At 45.8% G+C, this 26,787-nt stretch overlaps 2 protein-coding genes across 3 annotated transcripts in view; both read right to left on the reverse strand.

Moving 5' to 3' along the window:
* The window catches only part of GAD2 (glutamate decarboxylase 2), a 38,803-nt gene extending 16,312 nt beyond the window's left edge, over positions 1–22,491 (reverse strand). Inside the window, exons 1-7 of the mRNA XM_065627809.1 lie at positions 22,416–22,491; positions 22,102–22,161; positions 21,795–21,944; positions 20,471–20,704; positions 15,483–15,573; positions 14,548–14,660; positions 10,485–10,600 (exon numbers count right to left, since the gene is read on the reverse strand). Of these exons, the coding sequence (XP_065483881.1) occupies positions 10,485–10,600; positions 14,548–14,660; positions 15,483–15,573; positions 20,471–20,704; positions 21,795–21,944; positions 22,102–22,161; positions 22,416–22,491 (840 nt within the window). The remainder of the gene's footprint in view (positions 1–10,484; positions 10,601–14,547; positions 14,661–15,482; positions 15,574–20,470; positions 20,705–21,794; positions 21,945–22,101; positions 22,162–22,415) is intronic.
* A 3,057-nt stretch (positions 22,492–25,548) lies between these two features.
* MYO3A (myosin IIIA) overlaps positions 25,549–26,787 on the reverse strand; it is a 110,111-nt gene continuing 108,872 nt past the window's right edge. For both annotated transcript variants that reach the window (XM_065628760.1, XM_065628758.1), the window contains exon 35: positions 25,549–25,663. In XM_065628760.1, coding sequence (XP_065484832.1) covers positions 25,549–25,663 — 115 coding nt within the window. The remainder of the gene's footprint in view (positions 25,664–26,787) is intronic.

The following is a 26,787-nucleotide window of genomic DNA, read 5'->3' on the forward strand; positions in this document are numbered from 1 at the left end:
AATTCATTTAGTTCGTAACATACAGAGCGATGTGCTTCTGCTATATAACTTCTGGCCAAATAACATACTGAGAGAAATAAAGATAGGAAGCCTAATTGTGATCTCATGCCAGTGAAAGCCAGTAATAACTCCCATTAATAAACAGAGCTACTGCAGTTTAAAATCAGAACTGTGCTATTAGTAGGACTATTAGTTAATATGTATATACACAATAAAAAGTGGAAATTATATACTGGAGTGCAAGTCAGTCTAATTTTCTCTATCTCATATGACTTTAACTCCTTAGCCAGTACTGGTTTATAATTCTAATTTAAATCCTAGTGATTATGATAATGCAATAGTTTTATATCAAATTACACCACCAAGAATCTGATTTTTATTAACTCAAAGACAGCTGTAACAATATTGTCCAAAGTAATTTTAACTACAGATAACCAAACTCAAAAAACCTGCAAATTCTTTGCATATACTACAGTACCATTAGCTCGGGATGTAACACTATAAAAGGAGATAAAAATCTAACAGGGCTTTTGAGATGTCTGAGATGTTAAAGAAGAAACAAAGACATTTATTCTGCGGGAGTAGAGAAGCAGACCACAAAGCAGAGAAGTAATCACTACTGCTTTGTCAAGTGAGTATTTGGTTTCAGCTGTAATGAGAGCAGTAGAGCTATAGGGGAAGAGATGGACATGACGGTTACACACGTCTGCTTCACTTAAAGGCCGTGAAATCATCGGGATTTCAATGCATACCTAAGGGCTTCCTGCATAATGAACACTTTGACAAATGAAAATCAATTCCAAATCAACTTTGTGAAAGAGATAGGAAGAAGAGTAAAACTGCAACATGTACCTTCCGTTCAGTAAGTAAAACCCTTTTCCTTGTCTTAGAAATCACTCGGGGGTAATTATCATTAACAGACCTGACTACTGTTGTTACAGTTGCCTAAGACTTTCCACTCCAAACTTCTTTTTTCATGTGCCTGTATCTTACTGTTTTGGCTGAGATGCCTTAAGTTTTCACGATGCTCATAGAGTTCTTCCGTGTTCAGACATTTTTGAGAAGTTCAGACAGTTCTTGAGCCATGATTCACTGATGATACGTGGACAATTTAAAAATACATCTTCAAGAGAATGGTATTTTTCATACAAAGTTTTTTTTTTTAATGCTGTGGTTGGTATAGCTCTCCCCATGGGGCATGGCTGCAGTATACCAATGATGCGTAATGAACAGCCATTGACCACCTTGTCTAGACCTACAATCATTTTTAAGACCCTAGTACAACAAACCACCCTAGCCCCTGAATTAGGCACATGCAAACATTTACATGTCAGACTGACTTCCATGCAAGCCGATGATCAAATGAAACACATACCCATGCGCTCAGATGAGCAACAAGGGATTAGTGCCTTCAGTGTTTTGCTGAATTAGCCTGGGTTCACTGCAGCTAGCCTAATCAGCCTAAACAGGCACCTCCTGGAAGGATTCATCTTTTCAAGCGACATCAGGTGAGAAGATTTTTTCCCTTTCCCTATGGACCCTGCCCTGTGACATCTGCTGTCTGTGAGAGTGGAAAGTGTACAGTACCTGTGGGCATCAGTGCTCTGGAAACTGGTAGATACTTGATTTTAACACACTATTATTGTCTAGCCTATTAAAACCACAGGTTAGTGACATGCTCAGATCAGATACAGAGTTTGCCCTTCTCTGTTTCTAGTTGGAGTCACAAAGTGCTAGGAAGTATTTGCACATGGAACGTCAAGGGCCTGGTCAGCGTCACACTGATATTTCTCATGGTACGTAATTTATTTCACGAAACTGAATTTTGGAACACACATATTTCCTTGAGCTTCATCAGCTTCACTAAAATCAGTGGACTTTTCCCAAGTAGAAATGCACTGTAAATTAAGGCCTGGACTGGGACCAATCCCCAAACCTCTATACATGGAAGATCCTGAAGTGTCTTCCCAACCTTGTGGATCTTCCTCAGCCCCATGGTGCAGCGGTGTGACTTTATGAGAGCAGGGGAGAGAAGAGGCCATGAGGAGGCTCCCAGCATCAGGAGGCTTATGAAAAATTTCTAAGTTTAGGAAGATATCTTCACACTTTGAAAAAACTGAAATAAAGCTAGAATATTGCCAGCATAATGTCAGTTCATTGATTTGCTATGTGAAGCTAGGATTGAATTGATATACTTAAAATAATTTATCAGTTTTTTATTCATGTATTACACAAACCGATGTGGGTAGTGTAATATATAAATACAGGTAGACATGTATGAGTGAAGAGTCACAGGTATATTTCACTGGGTTTTGAGTCAATGACATTCCATTGATGAATTTTGCTCCTCATAACATACTAGTTAAAATAGATTTACTACTCTAATTTGGTTTTCTAATAGAAACCAGAACTATTCAAAATGCCTTAAAAAAGAAAGTATGGATTGAGGCCTGTATCCAGTGGAGTCCCTCAAGGGTCAGTTCTGGGACCAGTATTATTCAATATATTCATCAAAGACTTGGATGAGGGAATTGAGTGTACTATCAGCAAGTTTGCTGATGACACCAAACTGGGAGGAGCGGCTGACACGCCAGAAGGCTGTGCTGCCATCCAGTGAGATCTGGACAGGCTGGAGAGTTGGGCAGGGAAAAAATTAATGAAATATAACAAAGGCAAGTGTAGAGTCTTGCATCTGGGCAGGAACAACCCCAGGTTCCAGTATAGGTTGGGGAATGACCTATTAGAGAGCAGCGTAGGGGAAAGGGACCTGGGGGTCCTGGTGGATGGCAGGATGACCATGAGCCAGCACTGGGCCCTTGTGGCCAAGAAGGCCAATGGCATCCTGGGGTGGATTAGAAGGGTGGTGGTTAGTTGGTCGAGAGAGGTTCTCCTCCCCCTCTACTCTGCCCTGGTGAGACCTCATCTGGAATATTGTGTCCAGTTCTGGGCCCCTCAGTTCAAGAAGGACAGGGAACTGCTGGAGAGTGTCCAGCACAGGGCAACAAAGATGGTGAAGGGAGTGGAGCATCTCCCTTATGAGGAAAGGCTGAGGGAGCTGGGTCTCTTTAGCTTGGAGGAAACTGAGGAGTGACCTCATTAATATTTATAAATATATAAAGGGTGGGTGTCACGAGGATGGAGCCAGGTTCTTCTCGGTGACAACCAATGATAGGACAAAGGACAGTGGGTACAAACTGGAACACAGGAGGTTCCACTTAAATATGAGAAGAAACTTCTTCACAGTGGGGGTGCCAGAGCACTGGAACAGGCTGCCCAGGGAGGTTGTGGATTCTCCTTCTCTGGAGACATTCAAAACCCACCTGGACGCCTTCCTGTGTAACCTCACCTAGGTGTTCCTGCTCTGGCGGGGGATTGGCCTAGATGATCTTTCGAGGTCCCTTCCAATCCCTAACATTCTGTGATTCTGCGATCTGAATGGTTTACTAGAGGAAGAAATTTAAGCCCACATACTCAGAGGCATCCACTGGAATACAGCCAAGCTCAGCTGTCTCATTGAGAAGTCTCATGGCACTGCTCATACAGCATAGAGGGGGAAAAAAATGAATATAGTACTGATAGCTTGGTTGCCTGAAGGCTTTTTACAGATTGAAGGGAATTCAGTAGCCAGGAACAAAAACAGGTTTAGGGATAAACTGGGAAGAAATACAGAAGTCTGTGCACAGAAGGGTAAATGCAATTACAACTGCTAAACAAAATTTGAATATGAAATTGCTCATTCTGTGGATACAGTCACAGATATATGACTGCTGTTATGTTTTTGTGTCTCAGGGTAACATTAGAGGAATTACTCCAACTGCCCAAGAGGCTCTAAGAGAGCCAGGATGAAAGCGAAAATGGGAAAAATAGTTTTAAGAGCAAAGAAAACTTTCCTAACGTTTATGTTATTAAAATTCATTTTAATATTCCTGGGACGGTGCTGAAAATTTGATTGCCTGTGTAATATAAAGGTAAACACAGAGAAATATAAAGGTCAAAGAGAAGCAAAGGCTTGCAGAAATAAGCCTGGTTAGGCAGAACTACTGACAGATTCAGCTGGGCTAACGGGGAAGATCAACATTAATTGTGACCACTTTGGGAATGTGGGGCTACAGACCATTTGGCCCTGCAAGGACATGAGCTTGAACAGCATCTTTCATGACGCAGCCATGTAGGAGTTACGCAGATCTGAAGTCTTATGGTGGGAGAACCAGGGTCTAAAAGGAAGGACAGAGGCAGACTGCCTGATCCCAGCCCTGAAGGAAAAACCAGGCTCGGAGAAGATGGCAAGACCGGAGTTTCACCACTGTCCTGTGCTCATCAGAGACAGAAGGACACACAGAAGGGAGTGGGCTGTCACTGCGGCTCTAACCCTCCCTCCCTTCATGCGGTGCCGCACAGGAAATGGGTGTGTGGAAAAGACATGTGGTTAAAATTCAATGGTGAAGGAGAAGGCACAGAGCATTAGTCAGTAGTAGTGACAAAAGTATATTACTAATAAGGAAAAAAACCCGTTGATCTTGAGCCAGGACAATCTTCCCTTTGTCTAAAATTTCAAATGCTGATAGGAATAAGTTTGTTTGCCAGATAGCCATTTTTTGATAGTTAGCTATGTAGAGTAAAAACACATTGTGAATTTATTACAGGTGCAATAATAAGTAGGCCTTTTGGAAAAAGTATAATTAGAATAATTAAAAATGTTATGATGCTGAAAAGTATGACATTATCTTAAATGAACAGTGCTTGAAGATACAGACGCTTCTATTTTTATAGCTTGTAAAATTAATTGCTCATAATCTGGCATGGCTGAATCTGTCAGGAAGAATCATCTTAATGCTGCGAGCCCCAGAGGCCACAGCTGGTTTTTCAGATTGCAGTTTCTCCCTGCTCACATAAATCCAGAGTGGCACAAGCTTTACGGAAGGAGTGAGTTCTGAAATGCCAAGCAAGCCAAGCCATCCAGCGGCTGAAACCTCTCCAAGGTCTGCAGGTTTGGTCTCTGGCAGCTGGTGCTCTGCAGACATGGACCCCCAGCCTCACCCCATCAACCACATGCCAGGACAGGACAAGCACATATGCCTTCCGCTCCATCTCCCCTGGGCTTTAAACAATGTGGGATCCCTAGAGCTGTAGGCTGGGCTAGTTCTCTCTTAATTTTGATCATTGAAAAGTGTGTGTCTGATCTAGGCTTGCTGTTCTGGCTCTTTCAATAGTGGGGAAGAAAAGGTATCTCCAGAAGGCACCTCATTCTCAAGGCTTTGGCACCCATTTAGACAAGGATGAGTTGTCTTCTGCAGATCTCGTTCTCTTTTTATTGGCTATAAAAAGTGCATAGACTAACTCAGATTAAATGTTTACAGTTTAGGTGATTTAAGTTAAGTGACATGAATCCTATCTTTAATGTCTCATTGTAAGGTATAGCTCCTCCTTCAGTTATCGACAAAGAGTATACTGTGTCCCATCACGTTTTTAAGTACACTGTAATGACACATATGTTTGCAATTGTTTCCTTTAGTTACTGCTATTCAATTTTTAAAGTTGTTAATATCAGGGGAGAAATGTTTTTGCACAACATACTACTATTTCCATCTTTTGCATTTTTGAACCATATAACTTCACACTGCTTTTCTAATTCAGCAAGACTCACAACTCTTTTTTTTCCCCCAGTGCCAATAGTTTTACAGCATTATCTGTGGATAAGAAACGTTGCACTGAGTTCAGAAGGATCTTGTAAAGTGTAAAAGTCATGAGATATCGACCAGATGAAGGATTAGGCTCAAATGATGAATGTCTCCTTTGGAACAGGCTGCCCTAGAGCACTGCCCTTCTGGAAAATGTTTTTGCTTTGATTTGAATGCAGTTACTTCAATTAAGTTGCTCCTCAAATTAAGACCAACTTTTTCACTGTTTCCCTCTGGCTTCAAATACCATCAAGCAATAATTTTCTGGTTATTATGCATTAGGTAATGCAAAGAAAGAATGTAGGAATCCACAGGTTTGATTTTTAGTTTTCTTAAGTGGAAATGAAAACACTTCCTACTTATTCTATATGCATAGGAATATAACTTAGGGCTTTGTAATTTATGTCACCAAATGGAAAATATGATCTCCAGGCTCCTCAAATCTTTCCCTGGAAGCCCCACCACACAGGTCACCCCTTGGCCAGCTTCGTGCGGGTGCAGGTCCTGGAAACTGCCTCCTAAGCAGCCTGGCTAAAGGACAATGTTACCTGCCACAAAGTGGTGGGACTACTGATCAGCTTTTCATTCTGCACAGAAAGCAAACTAAAATCTTCCACAAGCTGCATGAAACAGAGGTCTGTCAAGCTGCCTGCTGTGAGACAGAAGTTACTTTATAATTTCTGTCTCAGTGCCAAGAACCTCCATTTTAGATTTCAGAAACTATTAAAAAACTCTGCAAAGCCACTCTTCTCCCACACCTACAGGTGCGGTTTGCTGTATTCCCTGCAAGTAATGGGGCTTATACACGAGGGGAAATCAGTGTGCCAGAAGCTGAAGCAGTGATTTATTGCAAACTGCCTCCCCTGATCTAATTGATGTGTGGATTCTGCATGCACTATGACTGTGAGGGTGCTCCCCTACCACCATAGACAAACCACCTCTCACAGATGCTCCTAGTGTTCCTTCAGAGAATGAGGTCCCTCTGAGTATATGTCCAGCTGCCTACAGTGCTGACACCTTCCACCTGAGCTGCCATACTGCCAGTGAAGCCTCGGGAAGGAGCCGTTTTGCCCCGAGAACAGTGCAGATGGGGGGATGCCAGAGGCAGAGACACCCCCTCTGTGTTCCTCCAGCACTCTACCTGGGTGAACTGCCATTTTTTTCTCTGTGGTTTCTCTTCCAAAACTAAGACACGAGTTGTATTGCCATTTCCCCGGTGAGCAGCTGACAGGGTGTTCCTCCTCGTGGCAGCTGCTAGAGGGGGTGGGAATTTAGGAAAGTTTATGTGGACTACATGAGCACAGTCTTGCTGGGTAGGAGAACAGCAGAGACGAAGAAATCTCTGTGTCTTTCCAATTATGCCCAGCTTTTTTTCATTCCCTGAACTGTGGAATGAGTCCATATAGCCATGGTGTCCACATAAAAGCCACAAGTCTGTTCAGCTATTTTTATACTATCAAATAAAAAGGCCAAAGACTGGTTTTTAACCTGAACCCAACTAGTTGTCTACAGCTAAACTTTTCCCTTTTGCACCTCTTTCCTCCTCAGAGTACAATGACTTTGTCCTTTTCACCTGTCACGGGTGACCCCTGCTCCATGCTATTCCCAGCTACCACTGGATGCTGTCTAGCAGAGTGCTAGTTGGCCAGGTCAAAATCACAACAGGGAATAGGTTAAAATTGAACAGGACTTGCCTTATAGACAAACGGATTAATGAAAATATTCTGAGGAGGCAGCTCTCCCTTTTAGCCACTTTCTCCACACTGAAAAGGGGATGTGCTCAGCTGAACACCCACAGCAGCCTAAAGCTGATGCACTGGGACACAGGAGGAGGCATCATCTTGGATTTTTCAGTGTATTTGAAAGGGCAGACTAAAATAGGTTTTTTTTACAACTAGCATGCATCGCTTCTACCCCTCTGAGTCAAGGTCTCTTGTGTCACATGCAGTCCAGAACAGCTGCCCTGAAGGACACCACTGCTCCTGCACCAGCGCAGATGAAAGAACCACTAATGACGCAGTGGTGAATACAGGGGACAGAATTAAGTCCTGAGCAAGTGCATCTTGGTGAAATTATACCTGTGTCAAGACTGAGCTAGGCAACTACAGTGTACTTCACAATCACTGGTGAAACACAAATAAACAGATGCAGAGTAAGAGATAAGTCACGGTCTTACTGAACAGCTCAGGGAAGATCTGCTTACTGGGAACATGCACGGTTGAAATAGTCTCATAACCTATTTTAGGTACCTAATGTAGGTTGCATATGTCAGGAGGCTGATCGCTGTGTACAGTCAATGCACAGAAGTAGCTGAACCCCTCCCTAAGGTGATTTAGACCGTCTAAATTTAGGAATATTGAGGTTCCTAAATTGGATGCTCTGAGTTTCCCTCCAGAGGTGCCTCTCTTCTCTGATTGTGCAGAGAGTGACACTCTTAATTTAGCAACATGATGCACTCCTAAATTAGGAAGGGAATTACTCAGGAGCTGTGAATTACTCCTTCCTTCCTTTCTCCCCCACTGGCAGCTGAACGTATGATGGCACCAGATTGAGGCCAGGTTCTGATTACAGTAATATTGATGACAATTGTGGCATAACTTCATTCGTTTATAGTAATGGAAGCTCTAGATCAGTACGAATTAAAGCAGAGTCCAGTCTGTGATGCTGACATACTTGTCTGAAAATCACTGATATTGCAATCTCTACCTCTGTCTGAAAATTTTGAGACAAAAATCTAAGTGTTTCCAAACACATAAAGTAACTTTACGGTTTATTTAGTATTCTGTTTACAGACTGCTTATTCCATGGCCATTGTCTTACAAAAGCATCCAATTTGTGGCAGAGAGAAACCACAATCAGGCTGGGGAGACTAAAAGGAAGTAGAAAATCACTGTGACGTGATAAATGAGACAAATGACATTCTCATATGTTAGTGTCTATTCAGGTTCTGCATGACATTTCCTGTCTAAAAAAGGGATTATACTTCTGGGTCTCTGCAATTCCTGTAGCAGCCTCTGCTATTTTGAGGGTTAAACCCCGATCCCATATCCTTTTGGCAATTAAGGGTTAAAGGATCCTGTCTTCACTTAGTATGGTTTCTTAACTTCCCTGGAAGATGCATCACTACATACTTCATAAAAAACCTTGATTGAGTAAGCAACAAAATTGTAATTTCAAGATCCTTTAAAAGTGTAACAGATTTCAGATGCTGTTCTATGGATTTGCTAGTATATTTGATTTTAGACTGTTTAATTTGCTAAGGGAACTGCTTCTTCCCTGGCATGAAAACACAATTATTAAAGCTAATTTCATTATTTTGAGACTGACAGCACAATTTGGTTCATTGTTTAACATTTCATCACTATGAATACAATGAAATTCTCTAATTATTAATAGGATTTGTTATTTTAAATAATCACGCTGAAACTTATTTGCAAGACTTATTAGGTCTATAACTTCCATATGAATAACGCATCTGTAGCTGTACAGGCAACTTTGGAAAGTTGCTACTCATTTGTAGAATATCCTTCCCTCTGACTGCTTTGGGGACAATTATTCTGCAATGTGGTGCCCACAGTTGCGTATCTCATCTCATTCTACTGACATCCTCTGAGAGATGTCTTTCCAGATGTTTCTGATCAGTTTTTAGGACACCTTGCTCTTCACACTCACACAGCATGTACACATGTTCTCTGATAAGTCAAAACAGGGTAACAGAGCACTGGAACAGGCTGCCCAGGGAGGTTGTGGAGTCTCCTTCTCTGGAGACATTCAAAACCCGCCTGGACGCCTTCCTGTGCAGCCTCATCTGAATGTTCCTGCTCTGGCAGGGGGATTGGACTAGATGATCTTTTGAGGTCCCTTCCAATCCCTAACATTTTGTGCTTCTGTGTGGAAACAGGTAGCTAGGAGGACGTTGTCACCTCCCATGGACAGCATCTTGCTGATCTCCAGCCATGAAAGAGTCCTTTCTGGCCAAGCCCACACAGCTGGAGAGAAATTTAGAAGGGGTCATGAATGCTGAAGAGAGCTCACAGCCCCTCCTGGGTATAACCCTTCCTTTTCCCCTTTCTCTTGCACACACATTCTCCACTATAAGCTGCAGGGAGGCATAAATGGCCATAAACCCAAAACAACCCTCATAATATGGACAGAAATATGACTCCTGGATAGTTGTTCAAAGAGCCAAACACCCCACATTTCTTCCATGAGGACCACTCTGATTTCTCCAGGGCCCACCTCCCCTCACCTTTTGCTGTGCCAGATCCCGTTGGTGCCCATGATGACTCCCGGTGTGCTGAAGCTTTTGCTCACAAATAGAAGCCCACGGCAAAGCCCAGCTCCCCACCGTATACTTCAGCTGCTCTGCTGTACACACACAGAGCATCTCCACGCTACTGTCTTCATGTTATGTTATCACCCTCTCATTAAATAACAGCAGGAGTGGATTCAGCTAGAAAAATTTTGACTTACAGTGACCCAAACAAGAGACAATTTTGGCAGAAAGTGCTGAAGCCTGATGATAAGCTCTCATTGTTTGATGTGGTCCTTACCATTTGTACAGATGCAAGTGAGAGCAAAAAATGGCAGTGGTTTGTAGAACCTGCTCTCCCTGGCTTTCAGCCACAGATGACCACACAGCTCATCCCTCTACGTATCAAAAGCCAGCCCCTTCCCATTTTTTTGTTTCCAGTGAAGGAATAACAGAAATGAAGACAGCCAGCTACAAATTCCCGTTTAGCTATTTTCTTCATCATAAATTCATACAAGCAGATGTAACAGATAGGAGAAAACAGAAGCACATACATGTTCTGATGTGAATGCAACCAGTCTGGGAATAGCTGCCATTCCTTTTTCTTTAACTTCTGGGAACATCTTGAAACGTGCAATCAACATAGCATACATGTTAGATATGGCACCACCTGGAGTCCACAGTAATACACTGTTACTTTTTCTATGCATTGTAATATTATTGCAGAACAAACGACAAGTCTTGCTACAGTTTTTCTAACTGCAATGTTCATGTTTCTGCCTAACGGCAGATTCTTCTTCCTGATGCTCCTCACAGCTGGGTTGTGTAATAACAGGGTCTGCTACACCCAAATAACAATTTATGCAAAAAGTACTGCTGCAAAAAATGATGGGGGTTTCCTTCCATTCCCATTTTTGTTACCATCTCTCCTTTAGTCCCCAATCTTATCTTTCCACACACATAATCCCCACTCTGTTCCACCTCACAAGCAGATGCCACCACAAGGCAACTTCCCAGGGGGCTTCCAAGTGCAACCTCAACTGTGCTCACCCCTCCCAAATTAGGGTGATGTTTCATGCCCCAGCTCTGAGGAAACCCACACAGTGAGTCTCAACAGATACCATCTGCTGGATAACTGGAGTGGGGGGAGGGAAGAGAAAGGAAAAAGAGTAATTCTAACAAGTATTTTTCTCTTTATTTGTCCTCTGATGGGAGCAAGGGGAAAAGGTTTCATGTCCCTAACACTAGCCTCAAAATCACTGGCATTCGTTGACTTAAAATTCCCACTTCAAGATGGGTATTTTACCCACTTCAAGATGGGTATCAGATGACAGCTCTACAGTATTCTGTTCACATATTTCAATTATCAATGCATAAATTAAAAGAAGCACTTCATTTTTCCTTTTTGGGATTTTTACAAACTGAGCCTCTGTGTCTACAGTGGAACAATGCTTGGTTATACATTAATGCTGCATGAGCACTATGGGAATATAATACAGAACCTGAGGCAGAGTCCAAGTACTTTTACATATGTACACACGTAAACGCACACACACAGACATGTATACATAAAATCCACTAGTTTTATCCTGTATATATACTCTCTCTACATATATACATATATACAGATTGAATACATACTGATGTTTATGCACATATATTTATATAAAGCGAAGGTGTATACTGATCACAGTTTTAGGCTCTTAAATGAACAGGTCAGAGTGCAGCTGAGGTTGAGTTCAACTAACCGAACTTTCATCCACCTAAGAATGGAATGAAGAGCACAAGACAGACACTTCCAGAAAATGGTTCAGTTCATGCTTGTGGTGGGTGGGATGACTTGCCCTGCAAATGCATCCACGTCTCTCCCATGAATATATGGGAGCCACGGTAACTAGCCCAGGGCAGACACGCAACGCTTGGCAGCCAAGATGAGATAAGACAAAATCCACTCTTTGAGCAGATCAAGGTAGCTCTGCTGAAAGCAGTGACATTACATCACGTTACACCAGCAGGGTGTATGTGCTGGCAAATTTAACATTGTTTTGACTTTTCTAAGATTTGTAGTTATCCCACTAGAGATATATATACTGTTCCATAGCCCACAGAAACTGTGCCTGTCATTTCCCATCAGTGTCCTGGCTCTCCTCTTGCAGTGAGGCTGCCCCTGCTCTGGGCTCTCCCTGACCCCACTGGTCCTCCTGTAAATCCAAGGGGAAATGCCGCAGAGGGATGGCATCACTGGCATGGGGGTCAGTTCAGATAACATTCTTTCTTGCCCTTTCAACTATCTTGAGAGATATGAACATATTTCTACACCTCTTCTTACAAATAACAAAACAAGAAATGGGGAGATTAAGAGGAAATGCTTGGGTATCTGTCCCTAAAAAATGCAGATGTCATGTAACAGCTGCTGATGATAATTTAAGTGACTGAACTAAGGTGTCCAAGTTGAAGAAATTTGGCCTATCTTGTCCAAAGCCATTGGCTCAGTGTCAAAAGAATCAAGACTGAAACATTAAGTTTCTTCAATAGCATGCTTTCCTATTAGTATTTATTACCTAGCCATTTAACCCTAAGCTTATTAATAAGCCCACATTCTGCCTTTAATTTTGCAGCTGTGTTTACATCCATACCTAATTGCAGGCAACAAAACACACCTACAGAATTTGGAGAATCTAATCAGGCCTTTATGCTTTGCATGTATTGATACGGCATATTTCATTCCAGAGAATGCAGAGCGTAAGAACCTTTTCTTCACAACAGTAAGGCCTTCAGCTGAAGCTGTGACAGTTTGATATGAGAAGACAGCATAGAGATTATTTTAATTATTGCCTAAAACAGCAGAACCCGCACACTGGTTATTGTTGGCTTAAAAGAGTGAATTAGAGAGCTGTACTTTGCACAAACCAGGGAAAGAAAGCATGAGGAGGGCAGCAGTGCCAACAGCCAGCACAGGTCCATGTCTTCCAGAGTGTCCGTCCCCACGCAGGTTTCAGCTCCATGAAGTGAGCTCCAGCATCCTGACACGCTAGCAATCTCCTGGCGCCCAGCTCCGGCAGGGACCTCTCGCTGACCTGGGAGGGACGGTGGTTCCTCCTGAGGCATCCATCTTTCCTGACTCACACCAGCTCAAGCACAGTTTGCCAGACTTGAGCAGATCTGGTGCTTGCACTGAGCCTTTCGCCCCCTCCTGCCGCCTGTGCCCAGCCTCTGCCCAGCAGGTCTGGCTCAGCAGCATAGCTATTGCTCTTCTCTCCCCTCTTAATGTCCATGACCAGCCCAGTGAGGCTATTGTGGCTCAAGCCTTCAAGGTGAAGAACTGAAGACCAGCTGTACTGAGTCAGGCCAGGGACTGGACAGTAACCAAGCACTGTCCAGTTCCCAAGAACTTTACCGCAGGTTCTGGGCTTGTGATACCTCTTTAGATACTGCTCTGTGTGATGGAGGCCACGGTTTTGCTCAGGACCTCTAAGCGCTACAGTGAGAGCTATCAGACCTTTTGTTCCCAGTGCTTTTTAAATAAGGATTCAACAAGAAATAATGTAAATTCTTCTCATCTTTTTCTCCACCTCTGTGGAAAGGTCCAGGAGAAAACTCCTGCATCACTTCCCACATGTACATTCAGATGTGAAAAGCTGAAGATAAGCCTTGCCTGATCTTCTGCACAGTATGAACTTTACCATTCAAGCCCTCAGAGAGCATCCTAGACTGTTATCGCTGAGGTCTTTCCTTTGCTCGATAGTCCAAATACTCTTTCCCTCTCTACTAGGTCAATGAACTTTCTTTCCAGAAGGGCTCCTTCCCCATCAGCTATCAGTCTGTTCTCTTTTGACAAGCCAAGATGTTACACCCAATGTAAATTCTTCCATTTTTTTGCAATTCAGTGACATAGGCCAACATTTTTAGCAATGAAGTTCCAGAATAAGATAGACAGTGACAGAGTATAAATCAAAAGACTAAGTGGAATGATTTAAAAAAAAAAAAGGTCTTAACAATGTAGGGTTTGTCGGAGTTAATGATTTCTCTACAGTTAATCACACTCATTTTTTGCTTTATAGACTTGCCCTGAAGGAACCAGGTTTCTGAGTCTTTAAGCACTCAGATTAACTCCCCACCCAAGTACCCCCTTGAGCCCAACAGGCCAGCTCACACATGGAAAGCCAACTGCAGACTGTAATGTTGCCAGTATCTAACCAACCCCACTAAAATGACTTAAAGGAATGCTACATCTTTCCCTCTTTGTTCCAATTTCCCCTGCAGTGATGGACAGCATCGTTGTGTTTCTTCCCTCCATTATAAATACAATACTCTTTCTATCTCATGTAACCCGTAAAAAGCAGGGGCAAAGCAAACTGCAAGGCAAATGTCTTTTCTGATTATGTTTCCCATGTGCCATAACAGCTGCTCATAATGCAGTGCAATTTGCTCAAACAGACCCTCAGAATCACATCCCTAAAATTCATAAACATGCAATACTTTATCTCAAAGAGGCCCCTGGTGGTTATAGGCAAGTGTCCTCTCAAACATGCATATTTAATTATGTTTAGTCTTTAACCACAGGGGATGTCATATAGCATAGTCTGAAAAATAAAGAAAGCTTGAAATATCATGTACCAGGTGAAAATATCCCATCGCCACAGCCCCCTGGCCAGCCAATCATCTCTCTCATTTTCCTTAGTGTGACATATTCCAAAAGTACAAACACTGGAGCAATTTCATAGGTGAACCTGAAATGTAGTAATGTCCATATTTAATGCTTTCATCTACAATACTAACACATCTTTTTCCAATATTACATTATATTATAGCCACAATATACTCTATCTTGCACTGGGTAGAGTTCTGTTTTATGGTACTTTTGATAATCTTCCTTCCGATTTGATGTCAAATATCTAGAAAGAGAAATGCCGAGAGTGCTTGAGACTCCATTTCCAGCCATTTCAGTGAAACAAACCTTGCCCACCTTTTCCAGGCACAAGAGCTGCTGGGTAGTTAGACCCCCTCCTTGCAAAAACCTGTGTGCACACCTAGGAGCACACACGTCAGCAGCCCTATTCACAATGACGAGACAGTGCATGAAGCTAAGCAAGTGCACAAAAATGCTTCCTAGTCCCAAAGTGAAAAAAACCCCATAGTTCAAATTCTGCACCTCTTTCTTACAGAAAGCAATGGCTCTAACTTCTCTGAGTATGGGTTGTACATAACCCCTCTACATGAATGCAACTGCTCACTTAGCACACCTTTCATTTTACATATTTATGCATGCAAATTGTTAAAATATTTTTTCTGTATTTTTTTTTGGGGGGGGGGAGTTTGCAAAACTGACATCATATTAGTATGATGAAATTTTAGAGACGACAGCCTATAGGACAGTGTTGAAAGTCTTCATGTAAATAGCTGTAGCAAACATTTAAAAAGCAGACAATTGTTTTTCCAGAAACCTTAACATAAAAGTATCCTTTCTTTCATTCAGCTACAGCAGCTAATATTTTAGACTATAACCATAAAATTACATTAAATATTAATATGGAAAAAAATCTGCTACTTACATATTAGTATTTGCTGCTGATGTCAGCCAGTCTGCTGCCAATCCAACCATGTCCAATCCAGTTGAAAGTTGATTAAAATACCTAGGGTGCCCTGCATAAGATGGAAAATGTTATCAAAAGGCTGATGACTCTGAATGAAACTATTCAGTGCTGAACAGTATATTTACCTCTGGATTTCTATAGAGAAGGAAGTGCTTTCAAGGTACAAAACAAAGCAAACAGCAATAAATACATTTCTTGGAAAAGAAAGGATTTATCTCCTTTCTCATTCCAAACTCAGTAAAATCAGAGTAATTACACTGAACGCAAAATAATGAATTCCAACATTCTCTATTATCCTCTCGATATGCCTTGAAAATTAGCACATTGCTGCCTCGCAAAAATAGCTGTTTGCTCCTGTTAGTGTGTCACATGTTGTCACTGAATGTGTTTTTGCCTGGCTAGGTTTGAAAGGCATGCATGAGACATCATCTGAAGGGCTTGCCAGTACATATAACATCAGTGATGAATGGCTAATGATTATAATAGACAGGGCAAAATGAGAAAATGGAACATTTTGGTGACTGCTTTGCACATGACTCAAAGGCTGATGATTGTACAAAGATGGCAGGAAAGGTGGCGGTCCTCGTCATTTCTTCCTTGTCAGAGTGCAATTACAAATAATCTGGCTGCTCGCAACTGTGATTTTAAACAAACCCTGTGAAAACCAGCATTGCTGCCCCAGCAGAATGATGCACAAGAATATACTCAATGAGCTGATAGTCCATTTACCTGGTTAATCTAATTGGCTCCTGATTATTTTCTAAAATCCTGTTAGAGGTTTTTCTTAAAAACGTGCCTACAGCCATTAATTCCAGGAACCATTAAAACTCAGTTTTTACTAGCTGCTCCCCGAAAGCTGCTGTTCAGTGGTATAATTACCTGTACCAATTATGGATGGTTCACAATTACTTAAACACCCTCTGACTCAAAAGGACAGCAGACTCTGCTTGGAAAACCTCTGTCCTGACCCACAGACGACATACTGTTATTGCCGTCACAGAAGACAAAAGATAGAGCAAGATGATTGAGGAAATGCAGACCCAGCACCAAGAGGAAACCTATCTTTGGTCTCCAGTGGCCCCTTATCAGGCACGGACACATGGCTGGCAGAACAGCGCGGGAAATTGCTCCCAGCTCCCACCTTGCAGCACACAAAGGCAGAGTAATCGGGCTGTGCAGATGGACCAGAGCAGGGGATAAGGGGCAGAGAGGGTGCACACGCAAAATCCAGCTCCCTGCACCCTTAACCTGAGATAAGCCCCACGCCGCTGCCATCCAGCCTGACTTCTGCCACCTTTCCCTGGTCCACACTACCCAGGACACGCAGCCAGAACCCCTCAGGCAGTGAGGGATGCTGCTGAGACCCAGCAGGATGAAGAGAGTCCGGCCCCCACTGCAACTCTCTAGAATGGGGTAGGTGGGCCTGGGGCACGTGTGTGCCCTGCCACCACTGCCAAAGCCACAGCAATCCCACAGCAGGGGTTCTGTCTGCACAGGACTGCATCTCCCTGATTATGGGATTTTATTTTTGAGAGAGTTTTGATATTTATACCTCGGGTTCAATTTCATAGCCAGGGTCCAAGCAGGGTCCCAAATTCCACCAGAAAACAACACAAAATTAGGAGCTGAAAGCCTTTGATGAATCTGGACCACAGGAAGGCTCAAAGATGCCAGAAAACCTCCCGCTTAGGAAATAAATCTGCACTGAAAAGCTGGAGAATAGCAGAATTTGTATTTGCAGCTGCAGTGTCTCAGCAGCTCTCTGTGAGCTCCATGTCCAGCCCCAGGCAACAGCCCTGTTGTCACTGCTTGTTTCTTCAAGAAAACCCCACAGCATGCCTCCTGCTTTGGGAACCACCACAGGAATGGGGCCAACAGCACACAGGGGTCGGGGCAGCCATGCCCTGGAGCGAGCAAGGTCGGTGTATCAGCGTTGTACCCCTACAGAGATGTTACTACAGGGATAGCAAGAGCTGCTGCTGCTGGGGCAGCTGCTGCCAGAGCGCCCAGTACCTACACCTGTAACACGGCCCCCTCCACTCAGTGCCCGTGCCTTCTGCAATGTGGCTTTAGCACATGACAGCAGAAAATGTAAGCCCCAATCTGACCCCAACCTCAGCTGCAAGGGTTTTTCCATCCATTTGACACCTGAGCTCTCTTTCCTGAACTACATGGCCACAGAAAATTGTGGGTTAGCTTAAAAGACAGACTCCACCGGCCAGGTAAGAAGAGTTTGGGAGAGGTTCTCAAAAATCACTGCTTGGGTTCCATCTGCCTGAAACACACATCCTTTGCTGTGGTTGTCACCCAACAAAGAGGTGACTGGAAGACACCGACAGGGTGTGGGGAGGGGAGAGATGTGAAAATAGGAGATTACTGCTTACTGGTTGGTTTAGCAATATAAAACATATTCATGTATATCCCAGTGTAAATTGAGAGATGATGGGGAAGAGCCAGGGCTGAGGCACAGGGACGGGCTCTCCCTGCCGAGGACGCGTCTTTGCCCCATGCGCCCTCCTCTCAAACATGCTCCGCTTGCACTTGGTTTCAGGCGCAGACATCCCCTATCATTAACATGCAATGTCTGCCGCCTCGACAGGGAGGCAATGACAATGGCTGGGAAAAGCCGGACAGCACGAAGAAAGGCATGGCCGGCAGCACTGGGTTTGGCCTTGCTCACAGTCCCACCATACGCATGGCCTGCTACCGGCAGCAGGGCTCGCCAGGAGCAAGGCTGGACTAGCACCAGCTCCTCACACCCTTCCTGGGCTTTCCAAGCCATTTTTAAACGCTCACATTTCAATTTCCTCCGCGAGCATTGCACAGGAACCGAATTTTGCATCTATCTTTTCCTGCATTTGCAGACGCTACCTTCTATAATATATTCTCCCAGAAGAAATTCTCACCAGGGGTGGATGCTGGTAGCCGGTAAGGGGGCAGAGAGCCATGTGTGGTGCCCCCGGACACCCCCGCAAGCCGTGGCACACAGGCAACACCTGGGAGCATCCCACACCTGCCTCTCGACCAAAAAATCAGCCATTCGGCTCCTTGAATCCCAACCGGGGATCAGTGCTGGGACTTGGGGATCCAGCTGTGAGGCTAATCTGAGTAATACAATTTATTTTCCAATCTGCTTCCCAGTCACACAGCCAAACGCTGCCCAGGCCCCCCCCAGCCCAGGAGGGGCCATGTCCGAAGGGCTCCTGCAGCGGGAATGGATGCAGATCCCGCCGCCAGAAACCTCACTGCATTGTCCTTCCTCTGAGGGTAATTCAAGCCTTTTACCCTGAAGCACATGCCAAAGGGCCCGGGGCGTAAATCCCGCGCCCCCGCCCCGTTTCATGCCACCCCCCGGGCTGGGGCAGCCGCCCCAGAAGGCGGCTCCGCGCCCCCGGCCCTGTGGGGGAACCCAGCCACGCCGCCGCATCTCACGCAACCCCCCCCGCACCCGCCCTCAGACCTTGAAAACATTATTTTAATTAAAACGAATTAAAAAATACTAAGAAAGGAAAGCCTCACATATTTCCAGGAGGAAGAGAAACGGCAACATTGTTTTAAAGAGTCTTTTTTGGATGCATAAAATTAAATAGGTCCATTACGTGAAATAGGCTATGACAAAAAAGATTAACGAAAATCGCTTAAGAAACCCTATTTTTTGATTTCCCAGACTCACAGATTCTGCGTTTCACAGCATTTTGTGAAAATATGTTTCCTGTGCCCTATCCAGACACATCGCATGGATCACTGGACTGATCGACTTGGTTCCTGTGGACACCATTTATCTAACTATTTATTCCAATATTTTACAGACATTTTGACAGTACCCAACTCACGCATCAAAAACATTCAGTTGGACACTTCCAGCTCTAAACGAGGATTACACAGATCACCCACAATCTTTACTGGGATCAGTCCATTCTGTTCCCAAAAGATGACGAAACCTGTTTTTCGTTTTCCCCTCAACCTCTATTCACAAATCAGTCTCTTTCAGTAATTGCTACACATTTATTTATAAGCAATTTCTCAGTAATTCAAATTCCCACTAAGAGCTCCCTGCACTCCACATTATTTCTCAATCACAGCCGTAATTGTAGCTCCGCTTTTTGTCCGCTCTGCCGCAGCTTATTTAAGGTGGCCCCGGCCGCGGAGCCGGGGGCTTCCCCACGCGGGGGGTCAGGTTGGGGGTCCCAGACAGGCAGGACTCAACCCACTCCTGCTCTCTCCAGTGAAAAATAACAAGGACAAAGGTTACTAAAACAATTCGGGCTTTGTTTTTATTGCTTCAGCCTAAAGTTGTGGGGGAAAAAAAGAGACAAAAATAATAACAACAACAACAAACAAAAAACAAACAAAAAAAGTCCCGAAACAACAAAACCAAAACACCACCATACTCCTGCGGGCAGTTCCACCAAATTTTCCTATTTTTATGTTCTGCAGGTAAGGCGAAAGACACGGCAAAAAGCCGCTCAGAGCTCCCATTTACGGGACGCTTATTGCGATTTTGTCTGCTAGATGGGCTGGTCCCCGCTGCCCCCCTGCAGGGACCTCCCCGCGCTCCCCCCGCCCCGGCTGCCTCCGAGCTCCGCGCCCCGCGCCCTGCAGGGAGCGAGGGGCCACCCCCAGCACACGAACATGGATGAAAAGGAAACGAATAAAGTCGCAAAGGTGCTGAAAAGGCTGCTCAGTGGCACGCTCGGTAACTCCGACGCACAGAGGCATTAATTGTAAATCGGAAAGGGCGTGCGATGCTGCAGTGACAGCTACAGAGACAGGGCTGCTGGAGTATTTTATCATTTAGGAAAACGATTTCTGTCTCTGCTAGAAATTGCTCGGAACTGACCAAATACAATCGCTGCTTCAATCTTTAACGTTTCAAGATAAAACTAAATGACACCTTTAATCAATGGATGAGACCATACGGGGTAGAAAATGAGCATGGCTATTACCTGTTTTAATTGCATACTTCAGAGTTGTTCTGCAGTTCAATAAAATTTCTTCCAAGGTCTGTGGCTGGTCTGCCAGTTCCCAGTTATACTCCTGGAGCAGCTCATTTGGGTAATGGAAATCAATGACTTTTGTTGATCTATCAAAACTTTTCACCACATACTGAAGTAAAATGTCCACAACGTCTTGTAGGAAAGACATCGTTGTTATTTCTCCATTGCATGCTGGCAGAAGATCTGGGAAAGGAGAAATGAAAAGTTAACTTCGTTTTATGAACATATGCACAGATTTTGGAGAAAAGATTCCCCCATTTATGTTTAGGAAATCTTTTTTCACTGTGTTCAGTACAAATAGACTTTGTTTTCACTTAATAAGTAAATTGGTAAGACTGTATTTTAAGGACTGTTTAGAAAGACGATAGTTAGGTTTTCATTTCCTATCTAAACCAGCAAATTTTGCCCACAGTATATTTCAGACTAATTGTGAGTGAGCATGTGAGAGAGCAGGGAAACAAGAAAAAAGGGAAAATGAATCTCAAGAAAAGTAAAGATTAGGAAATAAATGGTACAAGAAGCACCATAAAAACCGGCATTTTCCTTGCAATAAAATACCTTCCCTGTGACTCTCCAATGCAGGTAACTTGTTGATAATTTAATGCCTTTTTCCGAGGTGATACTGCACCGTCTCTCAGTGCACACACCGACATCTTTTGTTTAAGTGCGATGGCTCAGGCAGAGCAGAGCTGTAGCGGAACCCCCTAATTTGGGGTAACCCGGGAACGGTTGGCCGGGCAGCAGCACCAGCGCAGGGCGGCTGCAGCAGCTCTGCACGGCAGGGCGTGGGGCATTTCTGCGGGGAGCCGGGATCTACCGAATAGTGGAGACTCTACCTCCAAGGTCAGAAAAGATGAAGTGCAAAACCACCTCGAATTAAAATAAATCAGGAAGAGAGCGCTCCTTCTCCCTCCTCCCCACAAACCTTAATTACATCGCAGGGACTTCAACGAGAAGGTCGCTGCTGTCACTGTTCCTTAGAAAGAGCAACCTGCAGGCAATAGCACGCTGAGATTTTATTGCTTTTGTTTTCAGGATCTTTTTTTGTTTGGGGGTTGGATATTTTTTTTTGGCGGGTTTGATAAATGCCCAGCGCCCGCGGGTGCCGGGGACGTGCAGGAGCGGGCCGGGGCTGGGGGCGCGGAGATCCGCGGAGCCGCCGCGCACCTCGGGCCCCACCGGCCTCCGCGCATCGCGAGCAGAGGCAATTTTTCGAACGAACCTCTGTTTTTTTTAGTTGGAGAGAGGTGTCGTGGCCCGGGAGCGCCGTTACCTGTTGAGTGCAGAAAGGCGTAATTCACCTCCGCTTTTTGGCAGCCGCAGGGTTTTTTGTCGCAGGTACAGGCCGGCCGCGGCTCCGCTGCCCCCGGGGCTGCCCTGGCGCCGGTTTCCACGGGCTTCTCGGTATCTCCGTAGAGCAGGGCTTGACAGCGACACGGACACACGGCCTCAGCACCGCGACGCCAGACCCCGTCCCCCCGCCCCCCTCCCCCGGGGCAGCGCCCGCGGCCGCCCGCCAGCGCTCCGCGGGCGCGCAGCTCTGCCTCCGCCGCCGGCTGCCGGGGCCTCCCTGCCCTTACCGCAGAGTTTGTTTCCGATCCCTCCCGTGAACTTCTGGGCAACCTGACACCAGGCTCTGGCTGCAAGACAAAACGGAGCGGAGGGTCCGTGGGGACGGGCGCGGGCCGTGGGCGCCTCGTCCGACATCGGCACTGCTCCCCAGGACCCCCCCAACCAGCCGAGCCGAGCCGCGCCGGGCCGGGCTAGAGCCGCCGTCTGTCCCCGCCGCTCCGTCCCGCCGGCCGAGCAGGTCTCCGGCGAGTGGGCAGCGCTGCCGCGGCGGCTCCGCGGCTCCGTCGGGCCGGTCCCGCCCGGCTACTCGGCGCTCCCCTACCTGTGCCGGGGCTCTCGGCGGCCGCGGAGCCCTCCTCGGCCCCGAAGGGCCAGAAGCCGGAGCCGGTGCTTGCCATGGCGGAGGCGAACCGGCGGGGCGGGCGAGGAGCGGCAAACCGCAGCCCAGGCGGCCTGAGCGAGTGTGCGTGAGTGTGAGTGTGCGGGTGTGTAAGTGCGTGCGTCTGCGCCAGGCGGCGGCAGGCGAAGGGGCGGGGGCGCCCGGGGCACGCGTGGGCGGGAGCGTCTCCCGTGGGCGCCCCCGGGGCGCGCTCCGCCAGGCTGCCGCGATGGGTCCCAGCAGGCGCCGCTGGCCGCCGTCCTTCGCCTGAGGATGGGACGGGCGGCGGCGCGGGCGCCGGGGGAGGTGCCCCGCGAGGTGGGCAGCGGCGCCGGCGGCTGCTGTGAAGGGTCCCCCGCCCCCTGCACCAAGGCGGGGGGGAGAAGGCGCTCGGGGCAGACTCGAGCCCTGGGGGCAGCCTGGGCTGGAGCTGCAGCTGCCTTTGGGGAGAAGGCGAGCGAGGTGCCTTGTGCCGCTTCCGCTCCGCCGACGGCCGCGCCGCCCAAGCGGCCGCGGCCCGGCAGCCCGGGAGCGGGGGGACGAGCTCCCTGGTGCCGCCGAGCGCTGGGCGCAGGGGAAGGATGATTTTCCGAGCCTTGGTGCGGGCGGCCGCGGCGGTACAGCCCGGAGCCCCGAGGAGCGGGCTGGGACACCGGTCCGTGGTGCTGCGAGGAAGTGTCCCCAATCCCGTGAGCTGCAAAGCGCCGAGAAAACTACCCGCTCCTCACCCCCTGCACCGGGGCTGCCCGGACCTCGGCGCCTCAGCCCTGGAGTCCCCTGCTCGCAGGTGGCGGAAGAGGGGGCGAGTCCCGGAGCGGGCAAGGGACAGCCGTTCCGAGCCCCCGCTGTCCCCCCGGCCGGGCCCTGCCCTCAGCGACGGCCGGGGGCGGCTCCCGCTCTCTCCTCCCGCTCCCGGGCTGGGCAAAGGGGTCCCGGCTGCGCGCCCGCGGAGGCGGCAAGAGGAGCCCTGCGCAGCTGCCTATGGCCCCTGGCTCCGGCACCTGCCTGCCCCGACTCCTCTCCGAGCATCCCCAGGCCGCTCCCGGGGTTTCCCCCCAGCACCCCTGGGATGGAGAGTCCGGTGGAGCCGCCTTCCCCTCTCCAAGCCCCGTGGGGACAGCAGGTCTCAGAGGTGAGACTGGAGAAGGGCAAAAAACAACCGCTCTGCTTCCCTCCCGGCGTCATTTTTGAAAGGAACCAAACCTGCCCCTTCCACCCAAGCCAGTTCCCCGCAGGAGCACGATGCCCTTGCTTGCCGTGGCTGCCTCCCCCCTCAGCACAGGAAGGATTTCAAACCCTAACCCGAGGAGTGGGGCAGGCGAGACCACACCAGTCCAGAGTTCGGTCCTGCCGAGAGCTCTGGTCACCCAGGCCCCGCACTGCTCCCCACAGCCAGGCCCGGGGGGCTCCCCGGCTGTGCTTGGCCGAGGCCATCGCTCTCTGCTTTCTACAAGCACCCACATGGTTACTAGGAAGGTTCTCCTGAAGTCTCACGGCAGCGTCCTGATGTTTTTCAACACTGCCCTGATGGGAAAGTAAAAGAAAACCAGTCCAGGCATCTCTGAAACTAAAGGTCTGTTCCAGTTTCGAGATCACATTGGCTTTAAGGACACGTAGATGGTAACTCAGGCTTTCCATGGTGAGAGGCTGCTGTGAGCTCTTCCCCGCCTTGCTCTCTCACGCCTCAGTCCAGTGTTTTATCAGTTCTGGGTGTTAATTCAGATACAGCCAACCATATAACGGCTTTGCGCATTTTTATTTACCTTTTAATGATACATGAGAAAGCAACTTTAAAACTGATTTCAAAATTTAAACAATTTATCATAAATTTTACACTGCAGCAAATTTTAATCTGATACACATCCTTTTAACTAGTTAAAGATCAGGAAGCAATGGTTACCTGTCTCTGGGGAAAGGGCCAATTGTGTGGTAGGAACAGACACGAACCCAACCCCGGTAGCTTGTTGCTGCCGCCAATCACAGTATTTAGGAGAGCTAAGCAAGGGAGCAGGATCAGGGCCCTATACAGCATCATGAAATTTGCTTTCTCTTGCTTTGCAGCTGGGAACATGCAATTATGAATCCTGAAAGGAAGTGCAGCAATTATTAATATCTGTGTGGTTTCTGTGAAATAAAGTCTTTTGAATAAGGAATGGGGGAAAATTTGAACATGGTGGCTATTGCTTTTATTTCCACTTAATTTCTAGTGGAACTGATTAAGAATGATGATTACATTTAGGCAGCAATCAACCAGAGAGCATATTTCTATTTCTTTCTTGGCTCCCCAGAGATTAAGATTCCTAAAAATCTAAAGCAAAGGAAAACAAAGCAAACACAATTTAAAAGTTTATCATTAGTCACAAAGCCCACAGGCAGAGGAGAGGGCTGGATACACTTCCTGTAAATGGACATCTCCAACATAAGGATTATACACACAATATTGACCTTTAAAACCGGCTACTAGCTTTACAGTAAAGTCAATAATGAAATAAACTGCCACAGTATGCTATCCAATTAATCATTTATGTTTGTTTTCATTAGAGGGACACTTGCCACACAGTTCATCCCAAAATTTAGGCATTGTAAACCTAAATGAACAGAAATTCCCCTATGGCATTCTTGTAATTCTTCTTTCCTGTAAAACAATTTATTAAGAACAATAACTAAGGTTTTTTGAAGGTGCATATGGGAATTTGAAAGCTTGACAAGGGAACTATAAACTAAATGATCTATTTTAATTGGATGAGGCTGATGAAATGCAAAAAAGAAAGAAATATGCATTGAAGAAAGTAAACTAGATTTAAGCTGCTCAGTGTCTAATAATTTTAAGATGTAGCACTGGCATCCAAAAGAAATCTGATTTTTACACTATGTTTTCTTAAAGTATATGAAATGCGACTGACAATGTCCCTTTGCAACGGTGTTGGGCTGTAAACCACAGTATATTCACATGAACACACACGTTGTAAACTTGAAACATTGGAGATTAAAAAAAAAAGGAAGCACACGGTATAAAATGATAAAAAAGATTATGCTAATAAAAGCCAAATGGCAGCAGGAACAGCAGCAGCAGCAGCTAGAACTGCTGGATAAGGCGCCGGCGCTGTGAGGTCTTCCGCAGCAGCCGTCTGTAGTCATAGGGATTATCTTCGGTTTTATTCTCTTCCAGGGGGCTTTCTGCAACCCTCGACCTAGGGATTAAGCACAGAAGTGTTTCAGAAATTAAAGTCAAAATATTTACCTTGGCAAACACGCCTAATCAACTGCTTAACCTCCTCCCTCAGGGAAGGGGGGTAAATAAAAGGAGACAGAAAAAAAAATCAACTGACTTCACTAGGCCTCTTCCCCGGCTGCATAAAGCAGGCACCTCGGAACAAACGCATTATACACTAAGAGTGGATGAACACAGAAGAACAACATGTTCTTCTACAAAGGAGACATAATAAAAGGATATTAAAATGCTGAGAACATGAGGGTGCTGTGCAGTAGTGTTTTCCTGACGGTTACTGAATCAGATTTTCAGCTGCCATGAATGTGTTTGCCCTGTTTTTAACCTGCCTGTGGAGCTCACTGTACGTGTCCATCTTTTTTTTTTTTTTTTTTTCCCAATGGCAAGCTGCATTTTGGAAGCCACCTCTGACAGGCTGGAATGGTGACCTGGCACCAAGTGTTACCATGAAGCAAGATTAAATTAAAACTCAGTTATTTAAAAAGTGTATTACTCTGAAATAACTACAAAACATCGTAGTGTTCTACATTAGAGGCACTCCCCACCACTGGTCCTACACCAGCACCAAAGGTAAACTGCCAAATAAAAAATATGCAGTGATTCAGTTCTGTAGATTGAAATGACTGTATAGTCCTTAGATCCAGATGAGCCCATTCAAGAGCTACTGAAGTGCAGAAATGTTTCTTAATTGCATTCATCTGCCCTCAGAGGTAACAGTGTAAATGTTAAAGTTACATAATTTTTTTCACTGTAGCTGATTAGGATGCAATCAAAGCAGCGCACAGTAGAAGGTAAGAAATCCCTTTTAGTAGCAAAATTCTCATTCGTCTAAACCAGAGCTAAGGGTGACACGCTTGGTGTAATTAACAATGCTAGAAATGCAGCATTTTCCATGGGATGTAAACAGTATTCTAATTCCCTGTTATTATTAACTTACATGCCTTCTCAACACCTTTCTAAAACTATTTCAAATCCTACCTGAAAAATGCCAAAAAATAAAATACGTAAGGGGCACAAAATGTTCCACAAACATTTCCTCTGCTAGTATGGATACATTTTCAAACTCAACAATCATCCCAGGCTTAG

This window comes from Caloenas nicobarica, chromosome 2 (genome assembly GCF_036013445.1).
Source record: "Caloenas nicobarica isolate bCalNic1 chromosome 2, bCalNic1.hap1, whole genome shotgun sequence".
NCBI classification, from domain to species: Eukaryota; Metazoa; Chordata; class Aves; order Columbiformes; family Columbidae; genus Caloenas; species Caloenas nicobarica.